Genomic DNA, 22989 nt, shown 5'->3' with positions numbered 1-22989 from the left:
AATAAATAATTAAATCATACTTTAGTGGGACAGACAGAAAAGGCAGATAGGCGTTGGCTGTAGCACTAAAACTAAACCCCTGAAACCAAGGCTGAGTTAGCCTTTCAGAGTCTTCAGCTGAGCAGACACACTGTCCTCACTGCCTCTCTAGTTGCTTCCCTTTCATTAAAAGCCACATTCTGACCTAGGGTACTAATATCTCTATGGTGAGGAAAAGCCCCTAAGATTTCAAGTTTGCTGTTTTGTTTGTTTTTGTTGTTGTGCTGCTCTAACCACAGATTATGAAACATCCCCAAGGAAAGCAACACTCTAGACCTGCAGGTGAACCGGGCTCATTAAGTTAGCCTTCCTCACGAATTTATCTCAGATCATGACCACATGTGCTGAAAACTTCTCACAACTCTCACGCAGGTTGAGAAAAACAAGCACCCAAACAGAAATTATAGGTAGTGAGGAGCCAAAGAGAGGAGAAAGTGGGCAAAATTGCTGATTCGTTACAGCAGAGTCCACACCTTTTGTCTCTGAGAGGTTCTCAAACAGGAATGTGGCTCAGGATTCCTTGGGTGGAGAAGTTAATTCTACATTCCTGGATACCTCCAGTAAAGGTTCTGTTTAGTGTTTGTGTACTAGGGGCAGGAAATCCTATTTCTTTAACTTACAAGGTGTCCCTGGAACTAACATTTGAAAACTGTGCTGTTCTTAAGTACATATTCAAAGGAACCTGGCACATAAGAGGGACTTGGTCTTCTGAAAATTATGGGGAAGGCTTCCAAAATGGAATCCGGATGTAGGTCAAGTCTAATGCTCAGTGTTCAGGTCTTGGATGCTACTACCGTTAGCAATGTCCCACTGTAGCCGACCCCTTCCGTCTCCAGTTTGTAGGCAGCATCTCTTCGTGAGTAGGGATGTCAGGTTGGAGGCTGATTAGCAATGATTGGAAATAATGTCACAGCTTATCCAAGCTACTGTATTCCATTAGTCAGGGAGCACAGATGAGAACACTGGATTAAAACAGCCCCCTGTACAATTCACGAGGGACTGAAGTGCATCTCTACCATTCAAGGATTTAAAGATTTGGGTCACCCACATGGTATTATCTAAAACAGGATCCGGGGAAGAAGACAGCACAAAGGGGAAGGTGGTGGGAGGAGAATGAGCAGCACACCCGGAATGAGTGTCTGAGCTTGTTGAAAAGGAGCAGCATCATAGTGAGAGAGATTAAACTGTTTGCATATGTTAAAAGGCTTTAGTTTACACACACATTCGTAGGGTGTTTACCAATTAATATACTAAAAGAAGCACAAATCATGTGCAAATCACCAGTTCGTAGACACAATTTAAGGCTCATCTTTCATGCAGTGTTGGGCTTTTTAGAAGCAAAATGATGCCTCGCTATGAAAGAGTGAGGGGAGAGGGAGAGGAACGGACCCATGCATCATGCCGCCGTGACAGTTTTTAATATCTAGTAAGTTGTTTATTCATTTACATTTTGAATGGGGAAACAGCTTTCTCTGGAGGAAATGTGAATCTTATTTCATTTTAGTCAGGGAAGACCTAGGGAGAAATCAGGCCCAGGGTCTGGAGTGCTTAGTGGCAAGGATGCAGCTGGGTAGCGGGACAAGACCAAGCCAATGTCACATGTCCACTCTGAGGCAGAATTGGGAAGGGAATCTACTACCTTATTAGTGCTGACTGCTTGTGCATGTGCACGTGCGTGCACACGTGCATGTGTGTAAATGTGTGTGTCTGTATGTGAATGTGTGTGTGTGCATGAGTGAGTGTATGTGTGTGAGTGTGATTGTGTGTATGTTAATATTGAGCATGGGGTAGTGGGGCAGAGTTGTTCCGTGGGGCATACTTTTCAAGCCTGGAATTTTATTTTATCTAGCGATTAGATACTAGGACTTCAGGCATGCCAGACAAGTGCTGAATGTCCGAACTAAATACCTCATCCCGCCCAAAGCTGGGGTCGTAAGCAACTACTGGCATGAGAGTTGTTCCAGCAGAGGAAACCTTGAGAAAACAGAATATTAGGATTTGTACAGTGATCAAGTGGAGACCTCAGTTTCTGTCCTATTATTACTACAGCAAAAACAAATTGGCTTAAAACAAGCGTTTCTTACAGTTCTCAGTAGCAGAGATCCCACTAAGCTAAAAGGATTTCTTGGTATTTTTCAGCTGTAGGGTGCTTGAGGCAAGGTTCCTCCTTCCATTGGTTAGCCAACAGAACAACAGTCTCATATCTCCTGACTCTGTCATTCCTGCCTTCTTAAGACGCTTCGTTGCACTCCTTCTGGAATGTTTGCAGTGTCTGCTCCTCAAGGTCATGCACGTTAGTTACAAGTGGGGAATTCCTTGGCATAAGGGAAGAACAGGCATAACTCCCGGGAGCAGCACGGTGAGTCTGTAGAGAGCCTTTCTGTCACTGTTGAACCATTTGGTATGTTGGCATCCTGTGTTCCTGCTCCTTGTCCTGCATTATCTCCCAGGTATGGCAGAACTAATCAAGGTGCTACTCATTATTTAGGGTGTCAATGCTGCAGCTGCTGCAGCTGCTGGAGGCGCTGCTCCTTTATCCAGAGAGGTGCTCCTGTTTGCGCGTAACCTTATGGGCACCTGGGAGGGTCTGCTGGTTTAACTTAGATTGTACTCAGGGGGCTAGGAGGTGGACGGTTCATGTCTTCTCAGGGCTGTGTGGACTGTCTTCACAGCATGGAGGTAGCCTTACCGAGGGCTAGTGCCTTCTGGCATTTTTATTAGACTTTAACTATGTGGAGTGGGAAGGATGATATATATTAAATATCTTAATAGGACAGGTTATTTCTACTTCCAGCATGGGCAATAAAAGAGATGGCCACACAAATAAAAATAATTACAGTATGTGGTGCCTGCTCACAATGTGCAATCAAACCCATGAACCAGTGACTTTCCCCTTATTGAGTGAAGGTGTGCTTTCCACTTCGCTCTATTAACAGCATTCAGAACCATTGTTATCTTGTCAATGGCATCTTTAATTAAAGACTCCCCTGGACCACTCTAATCACTTCCCATTGTGAGCTCACTTGGGCTTCAAATGCACTTTGATTAAAATGATGGCAATTTGTATCGAGGTGTGCTTGTGGACCGAGGGGTGTGAGGGAGAAAAGAAAGCAGGGCTGGGTTATTTTTTGGGGGAAAGCCTTTTCTGATAAGAAGCAAATCTTAAAATGACAATTGGTGTATGAATTCTTTTCTCCTTTTTTCACCTTTTCCTGTATTTCGTTTTGGCATTATATTCCAACGTAAATGACTTTGCGAAAAAAAAAAAACATCTTGATTTTACTGGGGGAAAGAGTATAATCTTCCACTAAAGGCGCATTAACCCCTCTAGTCCATTAGGATACTATTTGATAAATGTCTCCTTTTATTACAACGCATGGCAAGGTAGCATGAAAGAATGAATGTAGCTCCCAAATGGCAGCCATTTACTCCCCTGGTACTGGCAGAGCCCTGCGTTGTGGTGTTACTTAGGAATCACCTTTACCCAGGAGTCAATTAATGCCAAATCTCCAGAATAGGGGCATGCTTACATTTGATGCTTTTAGTAACATTGTTCTTAAACTCGATTAAAGCAATCCAGTGAATTCAAACCCTGGACTGAGCCATGAGCAAGGAGGAACAAGGACAGTTATGCATTTTTATCCATCACTAGCAAGCAAAGAAAGCCTGGGAGTGGATGGTGACCCAGCATGTTCAAGGTGACCTAAGCTACCTGTCTTCCTGGACTGGTCACTTTTCTTCCACTAATAGTGCCAGCCCACTAGGATCTTACTGCTTGGAATCAGACAATACACTTGGAGGTATAAAGAACAGACCAGAGAATCATTAGAAATGGGGGTATTTTTTGCCTGATTTTTATAAGGGTCTTGAGAGCAAACCACTAAAATTTTCATTGTAACTGAAGTAAAAAAGACTTGTTTTTAAGCCCGGAAGTGTGGTGGCATCGTGGTGACAACTAAATCAACCAGAGAACATCTGTTGCTTATGTAATAAATAAAAAATTATGGCTGTAGGCAGAGGTTGTGGTCAGTTAAGCGCTGACTGTGCAACCATGAGGATTTGAAGTCAGATCCACAGCACCCACGTTAAAAACTAGGGATAATGGCATGAACTTCTAATCTCAAAGCTAAGGAGTTAGAGACGGTGAGCCAGGAGCTTCGGGGCCTGCCAGTCTAGCAGAATTAGTGAGCTCCAGGTTCAGTGACAGACGACATCTACATGCAGAGACATCTATGTGTACATATGCACACATATACAGGAGCATGTATATATATGAGCTCAACACATACACATAGGCATAAATCAGTACTGGGTCTTCCTGGCAGTACAGCCATGTAATCCCAGCTGCTATTGAGACTAAGGCAAGAAGATCTAAAATCCAAGTCGACAGAAGAAATTCAAGGCCAATCTGGATCATTAGTGAGATCCTATCTCACAATGAAAAATAAGAAAAAGGTACTCTCTCGGTGGGAGAGCACTTCTCTAGCATGTGCTAGGCTCGAGATTTGAACTCATAGCCACATAATGATGAGAATGGAAGTTAATGAAAAGGAAATGGTATTTTTATAGTTTTCACTGGACTTCTTATATGGGAAGTGACTGTATTATCTTTATCCAAATCACAAAATACTTAACAATATGTAAACTTTTAGGTCTAGAAAAAAACAATGATCTGCCCAAGGTTTTCTTGGATCTTGACAGGACTAACTGGAACCCAAGCAGTAGGAATTTCTGTGCTCCCCTCAGTGGGCCATGCCAATTCATTTCTGACAGTTCTTTACATCTCATGAAATCTCAATGCCTAAGTTGGAAGTAAAACCTTGACAAAGTGTGGCATGTCATCAGTACACTTCAATTAGCTCCAAGATGGCAGGTAGAATCTCACCTGGAAAGACAGGATATTTCACTAGGAATGGAGCAGGGAAGCGGAGTCTGTGCCCTATATCCATTACCTCATGCCAGTCACTCAGGATACTGCTATACCTTCTGGTCTGAGTATGAACCAAAATTTCATTTTACAAGGCCATGCCCCACCCTGTCATAATTATGTTGCAAATTTACTTTTATTCTCTCTCCTTTATTGAGTCTCTGTCCCCCTCTTTCTTCCTCTCCCTCTCCTTCTGCCTCTGCCTCTTGTAAGTCAATTCCCTGGAAAGAAATCCAAAATTGTTCCTAGAGCAGCTGTTATCAGAAACTCTCAGGTGACCTTCAGCCAGCAAATCTCTCTCTGCTAATTAATCAACAGGTCCCAAGCCAGAGATCTGGGCAATATCTTCAACCGTTTCATCTCTTTCAACACACACACACACACTTACAATACTCTCTCTCTCCACACACACACATACACACTTACAATACTCTCTCTCCACACACACACACACATACACACACTTCCTAGCTTCTCTTATCGCTCTCCCTTGACTCCAATGTGGAGATTAGTGAAGGGATCTAAAATGTTCACGATTAGAGACAAGGACACTCAATAGCTCCACAAGAAGGACACACAGATCTATGCAGGCTTGTACTTATGAAGATGAGGCAGTAGATAACACCTCTGAAAGTGACCCACCCCAGGTCTCCCAAATCTGAAGCTTTAGGTCCTCACCATCATATCAACTGGAGGCAGAATTCACATTTCTGTCTCCCTCACCATCCTTCCTCCTTTAGGATTTTGCTTTGCTTTGCTTTTCAGATGCACGGCAATAATGTCTCCCTCTCTGCATGTGTACATATACCTTGCAATGGTCAATTTTGATTGTCAACTTGATGGCATTAAGAAACACATAGGCAATTAGTGAGGAACTTGGGTCTGTGCCCACTATCATCTTGGGTCTGTTTGTGAGAGCATTTTCAGGGACAATTCAACAATGAGTGCATGCACGCAGGAGGCCTCGGACACCTAGTCTGCCCAGGAAGGGAGACACTGTCAGTTTCCCAATGGTTTTCTACAAGCGTAGGCCCTAGATATTCTCCTAGGAAAGAAACAAAGAACATACCCCTTTTTACTTAATCATCTAATGCATGGTAGCGATGGTTTTCTTAGCTGACTTAAAATGATTTTAAAGATAAGAATCTTTAATGGGCTCATTGTAGATGAAGTAGATGAGCAGCAGTTCTAAAACTTCCCAGTGACAGTGGGTGTGTGTGAGCAGCTGGCCAACAATTGTCTGTAAGCACCAACAGTCCCCTGTGGCCACTACTGGCAACAGCTCCTCCAGGAACACTGCAGTGGCCTGGAAAAGCTGTGGCCAACATCTCAGGCTCATCTCACTTCTTGGGAATATGGGGCCTGGAAATTATCTCTCTTCCCTCGGTTTTGCCACTGTCCTGGTTACTTTTTCTTTCTTTCTTTTTCTTTCTTTCTTTTTCTTTTTTTTTTTTTTTGTCAAATTGACATAAGCTATAATTATCTGGGAAGAGGAATCTCAATTAAGAAAATGTCTCCATTAAATTGCCTGTAGGCAAGTCTTGATTAATCATTGATGTGGGAGGCCCTGGCTTATTGGGGGTGGGGGTAGTGCCAAACCTGGGCAGGGGGTCCTGGATGGTACAAGGAAAGCAAGCCGAGCAAGCCAGCGGTAGCAAGCCAGTAAGCAGCATCCTACCATACTGTTTCAGTTTCTGTCTTAGTCCTTGCCCTGACTTCCCTCACTGACGGACAGTGACCCGAGAGCTATCAGATGAGCAGAAACCTTTCCTCCTCAAGATACTTTCGGATATGGTCTCTGTCACAGCAACAGGGAGCAAACTAGGAAGCCATCATGCCCTCATCCCCAAAGGTTTTCCCTTAGAACCTGCTAACATGGAGCTGGTAAATAAATTGATATGTAAAGAGAATAGCTTCCAATGTCATTTTCTTATAAATAATTCTAATTTTATAGCCAATTCACTTGGGTCTTTGGAGAGGGCAAGAAAAAAAAAACATCTGTCTATGAGGTTATGGCCCTCTAAAATGTGATTTTTTTTTTCTGTCCCTTTTCAGTCACATTCTTGTTTCATCAGGAAGGAAGGGGGCGATGTGCATGCATGGGGGCAGTGCTGGGGTCCACTAGATGAGATGCATGGGGTGGTATTGGGATCCACTAGATGAGATGCACGGGAGGGATGCTGGGGTCCTCTAGATCAGATGCATGGGAGGATGCTGGGGTCCTCTAGATCAGATGCATTGGAGGGATGCTGGGGTCCTCTAGATAAGATGCATGGGAGGGATGCTGGGGTCCTCTAGATGAGATGCATTGGAGGGATGGGGGGTCCACTAGATGAGATGCATGGGAGAGATGGTGGGGTCCTCTAGATGAGATGCATGGGAGAGATGGTGGGGTCCTCTAGATGAGATGCATGAGACGGATGCTGGGGTCCACTAGATGAGATGCATGGGAGGGATGCTGGGGTCCACTAGATGAGATGCTGTCTCTCAACAGGTACACAGGGCAGTTGGAAATTGGCCTTGCATTATGACAGGCTAATCTCTGAAACCAATGGGGTAATTTACAACAACTTTTTCATCAGCTTCTGAGTCCTGTCAATTCCACAAATACAGATGCAACAAACAAACAACACCAACAACAAACCCACTGGGTCCCAAATACTTCTGTGTTGCATAAATTGACCATTTCTCTTCCACCTCCTGTGGTCCATAGGACTGAACACAACTGACATGTCACAATTTTTGACTGAACTGCACTTACAACACTAATCATGGAAATTCTTCTACATGTTCACAACATTTACTATGAGATATTTCTGCTTGATTTTTCTCCTACAGAGAGAGGGGGTAGCTTCAGCTGGAAGTGAGTTTGCCAAGTTTGGATGGTGAATAGTGTTGGGTAGGCCTGGCAGTGTTTAGCCAAACTGTCTGTGAAGCAGAAGCAGCAGAATCACCTGCAGCACCAGCAGCACCAGCACCACCGGTACCAGTTGCATCAGCAACAGCACCAGCAACACCAGAATCAGCAGCATCAGCAGCAGTAGCAGCAGTAGCAGCTCCAGCACCAGTAACATCAGCACCAGCAGCACCACCACCACCAGCAGCTCCAGCACCAGCAGCATCCTGCCCAGCCACCTGCTGTCAGGGTCAGTGAATAGCAAGTGCTCTTAGCCTGACTCAAGTGGCTAGGATCAGATAGGGACTACTGTATAGTTCTAGTAATCTGGGATCAAGAATGCCTTATCTCCTGAGAAGCCGAGGCTTTTGAGTAATGTATTGTTTAGTCTTGCACTGGGGTGGGAGGCTCTTTTAGGACAAGGGCTTCAAATATTAGTTTTATATAAACATACATCATTGCAAACGTATCTTCTCATAAACCTCTATATCTGCTATAATGGCCAGCTGGCCTCTCTTTTAATCTTATTGATAAAAAAGTATGTATTCATGTTTTCCTCTTATCCTTCTAAAAATAAGGTTATTCCAAACAAAGCCAAGGACATTTTTTTCTGCACATGCTCTGTATAAGCAAGGTTTAAGAGGAAGTATATGTGTGTATATTTATATGTGCGTGTGTCCATTTATGTGTATGTGTGTGTGTGTGTGTGTGTGTGTGTGTGTGTGTACTGTGAAATCAACTCCACATGACGCTGTTGATAGTATGATAGAAACTCATCTTGGGAAAGAAAGTCCATCTTCTTTTCTCAGAATTCCAGAGTTCCTTCTGCCTTCTTAGCAGATGTCATTTCACACTCTGCTATTAAAAGCAATGCCCACTATATATGCATCTTTTAAAAAGGTGTTTCAAATGACCTAGTTCTACCTTTCCAAACTTGGTACCCATTAGGTAGATTATATCTATCTATCTATATCTATCTATCTATCTATCTATACACACACACACACACACACACACACACACACACCTAGGAAACAAAATAGTTGAAATATCCCATCCTTGCTGCACCCAAATGCCAAAATATGTGTCCTTTTGTCAAGCTGTCAGCAAGATCACTTACATTTCCGATGCTGGTCTAAGAATTTGGTCTGGGATATCCACATGACAGTGTAATTGGAAAAAGAAACGAATGTTTGCCTTTGGTTTCATTTTATTGCTTCTCAGAAGAAAGCTCCCCATAATAATTTTCTGGTCCAGTTCTCTACTCTCCAACCGTTGGTAGGGTGGGATGCAGAAAGCAGGGTGAGGAGGACTGGTCTATCTAATGTGACATACAATGTTCTTAATGTAGGATAGCTGGAAAGGGCCACAGCATGAAATCCTTCTACTTAAATACCAATAATTTGACTTTTATAAAATGGTTAGAAATTGGTTAATCTATAAAGGATGAAATCCCCCACCCACCCATGATATCTGAGAAAACATAAAACAAAAACTTTAGCCCAGATGTTTTGAATGGGAGCACAGAAGCTGAGGTGAACTTCACTGAGAGCCATTGCTCGAGTCACCGTGTGCACAGAGCCCCTAGGTCAGGAGCCTGTGGTCTAGATAATGTGCAATCTCCATCGGGAAACTGAGGCTTTTCATCCGCAAATCTCCCCTGAAGGCCCCGATACTATCACCATTCACTTTCTAGGGACCAGTCCACTCCCCATCCCGGAGGCCATCCTATCCCAGTCTGTTTATAGCATGAAGCTAGTTCTCCCGTCTGTAGCAAGGCTGTGGTGCGGTTGAAAGAAAGACAATTAAAGCAGTGTTGTGACACCAGAGTGACTCTAACCAGGGATGAACCTTTAGGTCTGGTCACTCTTTAAGACTACACACACACACACACACACACACACACACACACCTCGACTTACAGCCATCAGGAATTTCCTTAGAGAGAAAGATACCATTAAGACCTCTTTCTCATCTTTTCAGACAGGACTCAGATGACATCTACAGAAAGCAGCCCCCTCCTGCCTCCTTGTCTTAAGTCTGCCCATATGGTGCATTCAGAACCTACTCTATTTTCATTATTCCCATGACTCTTTCAACTGCAATGGTACCTAATGAATACCTGAAAACCCCAAATCAGAAACGCTCCAACCCTAAAACATTTTGAGAACTGTGGTGTTTTGAATGAGAATGGCCCCCCATAGACACATGTTTGAAATACTTGCTCCCCAGCTGATGGAACTGCTGGGGAGGCATAACCTTGGTGGAGGAGGTTTATCACCTTGTGTCATCAGGCAGTAGGGGCAGCAGGGGTGGGCCAGCTTAGGGGCTTCAAAATCCTCCTGCTCTCCTCAGTGTTCTTTCTGTCTCAGCTTACAGTTTAAAAAGTGAACTCTTAGCTGTTGCTGCAGCCTTCTGCCACCTGCTACCTCTCAAGCCATCATGTCTGGTAAATATGCACATGAATCACACATCTATGTACCAATACACACATGAACACCACACACATTCACACACACATCGAAGCCTGAAAAGAGAGCCAGGAGAGATTCCCTTAATAACAGGGCTGTTTCGTGTCTTTAATTCCCTATCTACAGCCACACAAATCAGGCAGAAAGTCTAGAGTTCCACATGGAGGTGGGCACTTAGAGCGGGATAATAGAAATGGGGTAAGGAGGAAGGCATGGTAGGTCTGAATCTAAATATAGTGTAAAGACGTTTGTAAGATCCGCTGTATTCTGTGTGGCAACATTGTAAGTATCAACAAATCCAGTTCACACCCCCGACACAAAGGGATGGGATGAAATGGGGCAGCAGATTTTTGCTCTGTGCCGGATTTAGAGGCAAGTTTATGCGGACAGATGGATGGAATAAAATGAAAATGGATTTTCAAGTGATATTACAAAGGAAGACACCACAATGGCCTTTTCCTGATTAGTCAGAAGATTAAAAGCTAAAGAACACTGATCTAAAGCAGCTTCTTGGCTTAGACGGAAAAATTTATCTCAGCTTAACAAACAAACAACAACAAAAAAAAATGGGAACAGAAAGGCATTTTCTATTTTTAGCAGTTTTCAAATAATTTGGTGTCACTCAAAGGGGGAGTGAGGATTACAAAGGAAGCAGGCTAGCCTGTAGCCCAGAGTGACCATTTTGTCAGGATACAAGACACATTAACAGGTTACAATAGGAAACATGTCCCTTTTACCATTCTATGTTTCCACAGTAAAATAGGAAGGAAAACACACACACATCACTGATGTAAAAACTTAGGGAAACCATTCCTAACTGTATCCACCTCCCTAGAGAGCAGTAATAGTCTAGATACAGATGGACAACCCCAATTGGTTAGCATGAAACTTAAAAGGCAAAGGGTGGCCCATGGAGTGACCTCATTAGGCCAACCTGTCTTTCAAGGTTATTAGACTCTGTGAGTTCATAGGCAGTATTCTGTCTCACCTTAAAATTGCAGGGTGCCCTATGCAATCATTCCTCTCCAATATTTTTGAGCATTTTAAGTCCTCATATACTTGATGCCTGCTGGCACATTTCATGTTCTGACCTCTTAGGATGGGGAAGCTTCCAGAAAGAGATGGGGATGGAGGTGCGCTGTAAATTAGGTGTCTCAGAAAAATGTGAAGTAGCCCTAGGCAGGCTCTCATAATGAGGTGGAAGGCACTGGGGATGGGTTTGAATGGAAGGAGCTGAGCACAGACCCAGAAGATCGATTACAATGAAGGGAAAGGGTAGGGAAGTTGGAATTGGCAGAAGGCCATGACTCAGGGAGGATTGACTGGTTCACCTTAGTAAGTACTCAGTATCCTCTGCTTCCACATTTGTAGACAATAAGCCTCAAATCAAAATATCTCGTCTGTGCTGTAAACGGGCAGAGTTTTAATCTCAGCACAATAAAGTATCAGACATTTTCAGTAATCTACAGGTGACAGAGAGCATGATGGAGAGTGAGCATAGGTTAAACATATATCCTGTGACACGTTATATAAGGTACTTGAGCATCTTGGGGTTTTGGTTTCTTTGTAGTCTCCTGGAAGCAAACCTCTGTGGATGCTGAGGGATGACTCTACTTGACTTTTGGAGGGACGATGAGTTAAAAACATACAGATGAGACAGCAACCTCAATCAAGTAACTAACTTCCCTAAGACTGTGTGAAACTCTCCACAGCTCTCTCTGTCCCTTGAGCCGAGGATGCAGCTCACTGGGTCAGCACTTGCCTAGCATTCTTGAGTACCCGGGCTCAATGCCTGGTACTGCATGCCAAAACAAAGCTAACCTCTCTGAGTGTGTTCCCAATATCTGCCAGCTGCAGTTCCTTAAGCCATCAGCACCTCTACAAGGGCTACCTTTTGCCTTTTAAGGTCCATGCTAACCAATTGGGCTTGTTCACCTGTATCTAGGCTATTGCTGCATCAAGGGAGGTGGATACAGATAGGTACAGACCGATTTCTACACAACCGAAAATGTATTTCAAGTGCCCATCATAGCACAGCCACACGCTAAATCCCCTGAGAGATTCACTAATAACCAGCTCGCGGAATATTGTCGTGCATTCTCTTTAAACCCCATAGAAGAGCTAGGTAGAACCACTGGATGCCCACAAATCCTTCTGTATAAATCACTATAAAAGAATCTGTTTCAACCATCTGCTTCTCTGGCTCTTTTTCTTTCCAGTATTTTTCTTTCATGTATTCCATACTAACAACAACAACAACAGAAAATCTATTTTAAAACAACCAAGATGTTATGACTAAAAATGCCAGAGGTATGTATCCAGTTTATGAGACAAATTGCTTTCTAAAGAGTAGCTAGCTTTATCTTGTGTGGAAGAAGGCAACATTTCTAGAAATGTTAGAGTTGCAGTAAGAAAATAGCCAACTACTTTCATTAAAAAGAGTATGTGACAAGATTTGTATTTGTTCATGTAATTGAATTTAATGCTGTTGAAATCGGTCAGACCTGAAAGCTATTGAAGACCACATTTATATTTCCCAACACTTAGGAAAATCATCTAAGAAACTGTCTCCCAGCTTGTAAGGAGTGGGCCTTCTGATGAACTTGAAGAGTCAGGGTAGCATCATTTGAGGACCCCACACAGTGCTGTGCACCAAGCAGCACCTACAAAGGTCATTTAATTTTGTGTGCAGGTGACACTGTGGGGAAGTTTAAGCACAGTTACTGGTTGTGCATCTGTCGACCAGTTCACTGTTTCCCACTTGGTGCCTCCTGTTTAGATGCCAATAACCTTAAGATGCAATGCGGAACTGTATTTCCTGTCACTGCTTCATCCCGAGACCTCTTTTCCTCATTTGAACAATAAACTCAGATTTTCTGCAGAAGTCCCACTGGATAATCAAGGAACGATTAATATGCTGGCCTTCTCAGTCTCTCACCTTGGTTCACCTTGGTTGATTGACATATAAATCTCCCAAGAATTTTCCTCTGGGATGGCGCCATGAGGTATGAGTAGACTCACCCCTAAGATGAAAAGAAGAAGGAAAAAAAAAGCCAAGAGGTCATACAAAAATAGCCCAATTAATTTGAAGCATGCTATTTGGGCACCTTATTGATACCCACACAAAAGAGTTTCTCTACTGATTTATGATTTATAAATAACAAACCTTGAAGACCTCTAAAAAACATGAGAAAACCCTTACTCTATATCAGTGTCCAAAAGAGAGCACATTCAATGTTCATTTTTATCTGAAATCTTGCCAGCATCATTCAGTTCCCTTAAAAGACTGGCTATCCCAAGACCAGAAACTACCAAATATACCTGACAATATAAGAATTTATCAGCCCTTCAACTAACTTTCTCCCAAATTAAAAATAAAATGTAGTTATATGTCTTGTTCTCATTTCCAGAGAGGGTGTCTGTGTTGATGGGTAAGTTAATATTTTCCTTGAACCTGGAATGAGATCATCTTACAAGCAACATCTGCAAGTAAATTGAGGAATGGGTTATGTGAATTATCACATCTTTTTCAAAGGAATTAGGAAAAATACCAAGAGTCTGAGAAGTTTTAGGATATTCTGTGTCATTGTGCAATTAATGTGACTTTAAATTTGCAAGCAGCAGTCGGGAATTGTCAAAGGAGAGACAGTGACTTAACCACACACATGCCATGTCATCGTGAATCTACACTACTGCGTGTGAAATGTCTCCAATTTCCTATTTATGACTATGAAGAAAATCCTTTACTTTGGACAAAGAAAGAGAGGATTCTCTTGAGTGTGACTTTCTCTTTACAAAAAGAAATGAACTAGAGAAACAGTAAGAGCGCCACACAAAATAAAAATCTCTGGGCATCCTATGCTTTGAGCAATGCCGCTTTTACCCTTATTCCTTTTGTTAGAGATAATGACAGAGAAAGCTTACAGGTTGCTGTTGACAAGCTTTTCCTGTTCTTCTCTCTGTGTGTGCAGCAGCTACAGAGTCGAGGAGTGCGAGACTTATTGTGAATCAAGTCACTTGTGATTCACAATTACATCATTATTCAGTAACACGCTAGTGACTGTCAATACCCTTCACAGAAGTAAGGATGGGGCATACTGAAATCCTGCTCACAGCTTTTCAGTAAGAAGATGCATTTCTATTCTGCACCTTTACATCAATAGTGGGATAACTGTAATTGACAAGCTGGGGACCTCCAATCAGATGTTCCTTCCATTTGCTATTCTTCCTTAATTGCAGCTACCGAATGGCATGGTCTCCATTGTAGGTATCTTTTCCTGGTATTGAAGACAGACTGTAACTTGGGATATTCTGGATGTTCATATGTCACCTAGAACCTATGTCCTAGTCATTCAGCCTTCTCTTAGTTTGGCCTTTGTCTCTCTATGGCCTCTTCTTCAGGATCTCTATACTGTGATTACACAGAAATATGAAGATTTCTCTGTAGAAGCTCAGCAGACCAGCAGACAACCGTGTCACATTACATTAACGACACTTAGCACATTCCCTGACATGGAATAAACATATCACCAGTATGAAAATGTATGCAAAGGATTCAAACTTCATAGCATAAACCCAGGCTCTGAGTTATGCTGTCTTGTGTTGACCGTCGTTGCCCCAGGCTGTTTGTGGGTCCTCTCATATCTCATCTTTCAAGTAAGCTTCACTCCCTTTGTTTAGATTGAAGCCTTATTCAGGTTCTTCCTAAATTCAGCCTGTATCAAGAAGCTTGTTCATTGGCTCTTTTATTTTTTTATTCTCCTTCAATCATAATTTATATTAGCCCTCAAACATGGAGGCTGAAGACAGCTCATCACAGGAACAAGGATGGTAGAGCAAAGTATGAAAAAGAAAACACAGTGGGAATGTTTTATGCCTATGGTCCCTTCAAGAAGTTTCCATTTGCAACATGCCATTCACCAATTCCCTTTGATTTAAAAAAAAAATTGCAGCTCCCTAACGCTACCAGCTACTCTGACAGGTGTTTTTTTTTTTCTTTTTAAATTTGGTATAACAACAGAACCACCTGTCTGAATTTCTTCTTTCATACTTTGCATAATAAATGATCTCCAGAGTGCACTGCCTGGCAATTTGGGACGGATGGCATTAGAGCAATCTAATTTCTTTGCCATGCTTTCTGTGCTCTCCAGTTCCCCAGGGCATGGTTTGCATTTATGCCCCGCAAATAACAAGGAGCATGTTTCAATTCCCTACATTTCTTTTTCCTAAACCTCATTTGCACTGTACAGCTGCAATCTCGTCTGGTGGTTCTTGTCAGTAGACTTGAAAATTTCCCGCTCATGGTTATGACTGACAAGCGAACTGAGTTTTATTTTATATAATATGAATGTTCCTCAAAGGGAGACAAGGGAAAAGAAACATCTTTTGTTTCTCCTAATTTTCATTTCTGTGTTTCTTTAAGGAAAATTAAGCAAATATGGGCAATGAATGCTTTGGTCTTGGCACTCATTCGATATTTCAGAAATAAAGTATATTTTGGAACAGTGTTTGAGAGGACACAAGTAATCTGGGGGAGAGCAAAGCAACATCTGTCAAGTTAAGAGAAGTTCAGTTTCAACTCAGAAAGTGACCAGACAGGCTCTCATACCGTGAAACTGGCCCTGCCCCAGAATTCATTTTATGAAATAAAACGGTGGCCATTTCCACTCTTTAAAACCTTGGCTTTATATTTAATTTCTGTGTAAGAACAGGGCCAGATTAAACGGTCCTGTCCCTCTCAGCCATCAATGTGCACCTGGGGCTCATCACACTGTTAGTTCTCATGGCTTAGAACTCAGAAGAGAGAAACCAGTTGCTTTTATCCTTTACTCGGGTCTCAGGCAGCAACCCTGAAGATCAATCTATATCTAGGATGCCGTTTTGAAAGTGATCTATGCCAGGGTTCTAAAATATCCAGTACAAATATCCAGTACAAATATCCAGTACAAATATCCAGTACAAATATCCAGAAAATCTCCTCCCTTAATACTCAAAGAAGGGAAACACATATTTAGAAATTAGTTGTGCTGATGACATCGGCCTCCAACTGATGCTTGATTTTCAAAGAATGGTAATGCAAAGATTCATCATCATTGTTTGCCAAGAACCAATGAAATAATAATTTAAAAAAAACTAATGTGATTATCAAAGGTCACTGCCATGGAGATGGCTCATAGGCCAGAAAATGAGTCGCGTGACTGTTCTTGCGCTAAATTGTCAGTTTATGTACACACACACACATAATGAATAGGCATGGCACTTGTAGATTGTAACAAAGGATTGTGTTTGCTTCCTCCTTATCATCCTTTAGGTAACATACTCCAAAGGGTCTCAGACCCGGCAGCTCACCCATACTGCCTGAGAAAAGATGGCTATCAGCAGCATCACACATGTTGTTCTGTCCCTGCAGGCACAGAGAAGGCTCCGCCTATTTCGGGAGCACTTTTGAGCTGTGTGTACGCCAAATGTAGCCACAACCTTTAACGCCTTCCCACAATGAATCAGAGGGATCTTACTGCATACTTATAAAAAAAAAAAAAAAAAAAAAAAAAAAAAAAAAAAAAACCTTTACACAAACAAGGAAAAGGTACAAACACACACTTACCACCCACCTGTATTTGGCATCACTAAGCGCCCCCCTAAATGGCCAAAGACACCAGTTGTTCTCAGCTCCGTCCTTGTGGGCAATGACGACAGATTTTGGATGTACGGTGTTTTGTTTCTGGGATGTATTGTACTAAAGCCGCGGTTGTTTCCGTGGGGAAAAGTCCCAGAGTGATTCTTGCCATGGTACTCGGCCCTCTCCGACACTCCTAGGGAAACCATGAATGAGCTCTGGACTTTAACCTTGATGTCAGAGAGAGGGTTGAAGAGCGAGGACTCTGTCATGAGCTCCTTGTCCAGCGGATCCTGTAGACAGATGGGCCCACTGTATGTCCGGCTCACTGTCAGGTCTGGCTGCATAGCCGGATTCAGGAGTAGAGAGTTTCCTGGTAAGACAAGATCGATCTGTCACTCAGACACTAAAAGACACCCCCGTTCCTCTTTTGCTGTTGCTTCTATTAACGGAGAATATGCATGGGTGTTGGGTGCACTGATAGGCAGCAGCTGGCTCTGCTCACCCAGATGGAGTCACACACCAGTGTCTGGGAAATGAATGGGGACCTCTGGCCTTCCAGGTTGTTTTTTGAGTGCCATGGGCCCCACCCCTTCATACCCAGGACTCTGCATGTCTTCTTTTCAAGATAAGGAATTCAATTTGGACACTAGATTGGGCGGCTGTATCAGGTAGTGTTTGTGTGATTATTTTAACTGGCAAAGGAAAAGGTATAAAAAAGAAGAAGAAATGAGAAAGATGTTTTGCAATCCAGCAAAAATAACATCTGCTCCTTTTAAATAGCAAGAGATGCCACAGTGTGGTGACTTAGTGTTGCTTATATGAGCCCATAGAGGCTGTGGGAAATCCCTTGTGGGATTCTGAGTGGTTCCTGGAGCTGGGTCGGGGAGATGCCTCGGAGAGAATAGTTCAGGGGACTTTACCAATCACTGTCTGAGGAGCCAGTGTCCTTGAACATCACACACCGCACTCTGGCTGGGAATGAATGCTCCAGTGGAGACTGGCGTGGCTTGGATGTGGAGGCATGTCAGAAAGGTAACCTTTCTGGCTTAAAACAAATGAACTAAACAATCTTCATAAAAACAGAAGAAATTGGACTGGGGTTTTAATCATCTGTTGGGTTCACCATTTTTTTTTCTCCCAAGCCAAATGTTAATCGAAGCCTGTGATATTTTCTCGTGATGAAGTAATCTCATTTATTAGTAAATAACTGAACATCCCTCCCTCCCGAGCCTCCCACCCATATCAGTTCATCAATACGACAGCTCAAATTGAAACCCAAATCATATTAAAAAATTTCCCTTTGGGACCTGACCAAAAAAATTGTTTCAAATATGATATTTTTGAAAATGTTTCAGTGCTAGACAGCACTGCATTAGTCTCTCTTGTTTTTCTATTTTCCTAATTTGTACAAGCACCAAGAGAGGATCTATCACCTTGACTTTTTGCATGGTGCCCGTCGGGATGCGCTAAGAACCAAGAATCATAGCGAAAATAAATAAGACGTGAGAATGTAGTGCTAATGGCCCTCTGATGATGCCCTTTCTCCATGTTTGGGCTGTTGTGTTGAGATGCAGCCACCATCAATCAGTCCTTTTTAACAGAACCACACTGAGTTCAACAGATGATAACCTTGCTCTTCCCAAGTAAAAGAGGGACTGAAGAACATAACACATTTGAAAACAGTATGGAACAGCAGTTTCCATGGAAACTTCAAAATCTCATAGCCCCAAATCTCCTGGTTATTTGATCACAAACTCCCACCTTTCGAAGCATAATTTTTGACTATTTGACTACTCTTAAAAGACTCGCCTAGCATATGGGGGAATTATTTCTGAAATGTAGACAGCACAGACAAGGAATGTAGCTCGGTATAGATGTATGTACGAGGCTAGGGGCGTGGCACAGTGGTAGAAAACTTGCCTTGCATATGTGAAGTCCTGGGTCCCATCACCAGAAACACACAGACACAGACACACACAGACACATACACACAGAGAGAAAGAGAGACGGAGACGGGGGGGGGGAGAGAGAGAGAGAGAGAGAGAGAGAACTAGACAAAAAGAATGAGAGAACATAGACAAACAAAACACACACTCACATGCACAAATCTATAATAGAAAATGTTGACTGGCAACTTAATTTAAGCCTGATTAGGGCCAGTTACCTGCTCTCCCCACCAACACACATACACAGATACACACACACTTCTGGTTACCCCTATCTTCTCTTTAGAAACCATTTTCCTCTTTTAATATAAGCATGCTATTCTGTCTGGCTCCTTTCTATCTTCTTATCTGTCTACTTATTTTGCAGTGCTAGGCATTGAGGCTGTATTCGACCACACCATAGTAGATTATGCTTGTAAAGGTTAGTTTTAATTTCACTGGCAACTTGACACACATAGAAACTCCTGAAAAGAGAGTCTCAATGAAGGACTATCAAGATCAGATTGACCCGTGGGAATGTCTGTGGGGAACTGTCTGGATTGTTAACTAATGTGTGAATATCATGTTCACTGTGGCAGCATCATTCCTTGGGTTCGGGTTTTGAACCCTATAAGAGTGGAGAGAGTGGGCTGAGCACAAGGAAGAACATAGCATTCATTTCTCTCTGCTATAAACTGTGGACATGACTAGCTGCTTCCAATTCTAACCTTTGACTTCCCAGCAATGATGGAATTGTCATCTGCAATTTCCAGATGAATAAACCCTCTTTCCCTTGACTTTCTTTTCTTTGAGGTATTTCATTACAGTTTCATTGCAGAAATGAGACTGGGACACCATTCTGCCTAACATTCTTGGTGTTCCCCTGCCTGGGGTACTAGTCGTGTTCATGAAGATATCATCTTCAGGACAGTGGAGGTTAAAGTCACAGTCTATAAAAATGAAGTTCATTGTCAATGAATATAGGGAGAGTAACAGTTTTAGAAATATATTTTATCTTCTATTATTATATTTATGAAATTCTTAGACAAATAATAAACAGGATGGTCAGATGATCTGATGAAGTGATTCTTTTAGAGATTCACAATATACCAACATTCTGACACACTCCTTCAGGAGGAGACATGTCCAACTTATGTAAATCACTGTTTCCCAAGCATGTTCAGAAAAGGTCACTGCCAACCTCCTGTATGTGTTACTTGCTGTTCCACAGAACATGCTGATATCCTTTGATCGGAGGACATGTGACCATGTAGTGCTATATTCAGAATATGAGCTCTTCCCAAATGCCAAGGGCTTCCCCGTGTTATTCTAGGCAAACTCGATTTCACAAGAACACTGTGAGGAGGATGTTGGCAATCTCATTTTATAGCTGTGAAGCGGTGACTCAGAATAACTGCTTTGCCTCATAGCTGTTTCATATGATAATACAACTGGCTTTAAAACAAGGGGACTTGTACACATACTGGCTCAACAATAGCAGCTTAACACAGAGGTGCCCAGAAATAAAAGCCAAGGGGAGAAGCCCATCTCTCCTAGTCATGTCTTAATTGCTGTTGTATCAGGTTTGGGTTTGTACTTCAGTAGCCTGTCTGCCCAACAGACAGTGGGCACAGAAAGTCTTCAACATGTAGGAGAGGCAATACTCACACTATGAAGAGAAATAAAAGCCATGGCATGGGTAATGAGTCTCAAGGTAGAAAACTCCATCCTTTGAAGAGAAACACTTTCTCTTTGCCTTAAATTAAAACCAAATATGTCCTATCCCACCTTGAATTCAGGAACAGGTTTGGCTCATAATAGAGCATTAAATGACTCTCTGTTTTGAGAAAGAGCATGGCTGTGAGTTGACATGAAAAATGTTTCTTTCCCTACAACAAAAGATTGGTTGAACTTGGCAGTAGCTGAAAGTCCTTTAGCCTGGAATTTCATTTTGTCATTGCCTAACTGACTCCCCAGATATCCTTTAAATCCTTTTTACTTATTCAAAATGAGTAAATTATAAAATCTATATAATAAAGGTGCTTGGGAAGTTGTGATCTACAGCTGTTTCCTCAGCCTTTAGTGCTGAGTATTTTAGTTAATGAAATTAAACATATAAAGTATTTCTTAAACATATAAAGTATTTCAGGTTTCTTTAAAGATAAAAGTTGGGGGTGCTGGAGAGATGGCTCAGAGGTTAAGGATGCTGACTGTTCTTCCAGAGGTCCTGAGTTCAATTCCTAGCAACCACATGGTGGCTCACAACCATCTACAATGAGATCTGGTGCCCTCTTCTGGCATGCAGTCATACATAGAGGCAGCACACTGTATTGTATACATAATAAAATCTTTAAAAAAAAATAAAAGTTGGATAATTTGAGAACAGTAGCTCATTAAGCATTCTAAATATCAAAGGTTGAACTACTTCACTGGAATATTGCTAATAATAAATTGAGATCAATGCATCCTCACAGTCGCTGAGGACCAACAAGATCATTTTATCAAATTTGGTGTTGTCATGAATGGAAACACTTTGGTAGCGGCTCCCAGGACCAAGAGCTACCTTCACACAGGGTCAAGAACATGGGGACCCCTGTGTGAGTGAGGCCCATGGTCCTGAGGATAAGGTGTTGGGGGACCTATGCCGCTGACCTTGACGAACTGTTTTGAAGTTGAAGGTCTGGAAGCCACCTGTCAATGCAGAAGAGTCAATGACATCCACGCCGTAGTCACTGTGACTCCGTCTGTAGAGGGTGACACCAATGACCAGGACTGCCACGGCCACGACAGCTGCGCCCAAGCCTGAGTACAAGGCAATGTCGCTGGCATTTTCAATGCCTGAAAGACACAAGAGAAGTCCTAAGTGGCTAAGACGGGTTCAGGCCATAGAACCACCCCAGGACAGAACATGGTATGCTCTTGGAGTCTGGAGCCTACTGCTCAGATCACACAGGAAGCTAGCTTCAAGTTAGACTCTCATTCACATACTAGTCATGTTTCTAAAGCTCCTTGTATAAATCCGAGCAGGGCTAGTCAAATATCTTAACTGTGTGAAGGTAGCTTACCATGTAATGGACTTGGAGAGAATCAATTTTGCAAAGAATATAACATTTTTTCTAGTAAGAACAAACAACTCCTTAACTTATTTAAGGAAGTCATAGTTACCTGAAAAGTGTTCTTATATTTTTATTTTTATTTGAGGGAAAACAGACTCACACAAATGACAAAAAAAAAAAAAAAAAAAAAAAAAAAAAAAAAAAAAAAAAAACCAAAAAAAAAAGAAAAAAGGGGGCTTCTCTGCTCATTGGGGGCTCAGGGCACATGCATTAGCATAAAGCTGTCTAGGGTAGGGTGCTAACACGGTATGAGAGGTAGAAGAGATTAGAGTTTATGAGCATGTCAACTTTGATATAAATACTCAATCAGAGTACAGCAATAACCTTGGTTTTGCATATGTAATCGCCACGAGAGCAGTTTTTATGTGAGACAGGAATATTTTGATTGTTGAGGGCTCTTATGTCCTCGGTAAATTTTTTTCCCCCATGGGCTCTTGTGTCTATGGGAAATGGTTTCTTATACCAAGCCACTGTTAGACTCTGACACTTGTTAGGGGTCACATGCTGATTCTCCCGTACCTCGCCTACTCCATCCTATTGAATGCATGGGCAAAGCAAAAATACAAAGGTTAGTTTAATTTTAGGATGTGGATGTCTCCCCAACCCCCAGGAGAAGCTACAGCTGAATTCTTTTCCAGACACATATTGGGTGTGGCTCATCCCAGAAGCAGATTGAAAATGGCTATGATAACTCAACATAGAAGAATTATCTGAAACAAGGCAATCCTAAAAGAGGCGACATCCCAGAGTGTATGGAAATGGAAGGTGGCAAGAAATAACTACATAATTAAGTTCCCAACAGATTATGTAGCAAGTACACGTAATGGGTCCGAAATAATTATTCTGCCATCCAGGGTTGGGCTGAGGGGATAAAAGAAACACATCATATATTTACCTTGTAATTGCATCACACTTACTATGCATTCCTCGCACCCTAAAATGGTACTTATCAAATGGGTAATGCTAGTCACACAAGTATAAAGTGAATTTATTTTC

At 42.2% G+C, this 22989-nt stretch overlaps 1 protein-coding gene across 5 annotated transcripts in view; it reads right to left on the bottom strand.

The window, feature by feature from the left end:
• The window catches only part of Unc5d (unc-5 netrin receptor D), a 522183-nt gene that overhangs the window by 48136 nt on the left and 451058 nt on the right, over positions 1-22989 (bottom strand). For 3 of the 5 annotated variants that reach the window (XM_057752764.1, XM_057752766.1, XM_057752769.1), the window contains 4 exons: positions 22513-22527; positions 21530-21715; positions 16945-17322; positions 13272-13356 (listed from right to left, as the gene is read on the bottom strand). In XM_057752764.1, the coding sequence (XP_057608747.1) occupies positions 13272-13356; positions 16945-17322; positions 21530-21715; positions 22513-22527 (664 nt within the window). The remainder of the gene's footprint in view (positions 1-13271; positions 13357-16944; positions 17323-21529; positions 21716-22512; positions 22528-22989) is intronic. The other 2 variants (XM_057752765.1, XM_057752767.1) reach the window with 1 other exon arrangement.

Source organism: Chionomys nivalis, chromosome 20, assembly GCF_950005125.1.
Source record: "Chionomys nivalis chromosome 20, mChiNiv1.1, whole genome shotgun sequence".
NCBI classification, from domain to species: domain Eukaryota; kingdom Metazoa; phylum Chordata; class Mammalia; order Rodentia; family Cricetidae; genus Chionomys; species Chionomys nivalis.
The sequence above is the reverse complement of the archived record's forward strand: the minus strand, read 5'-3'. Positions and strand labels throughout refer to the sequence as shown.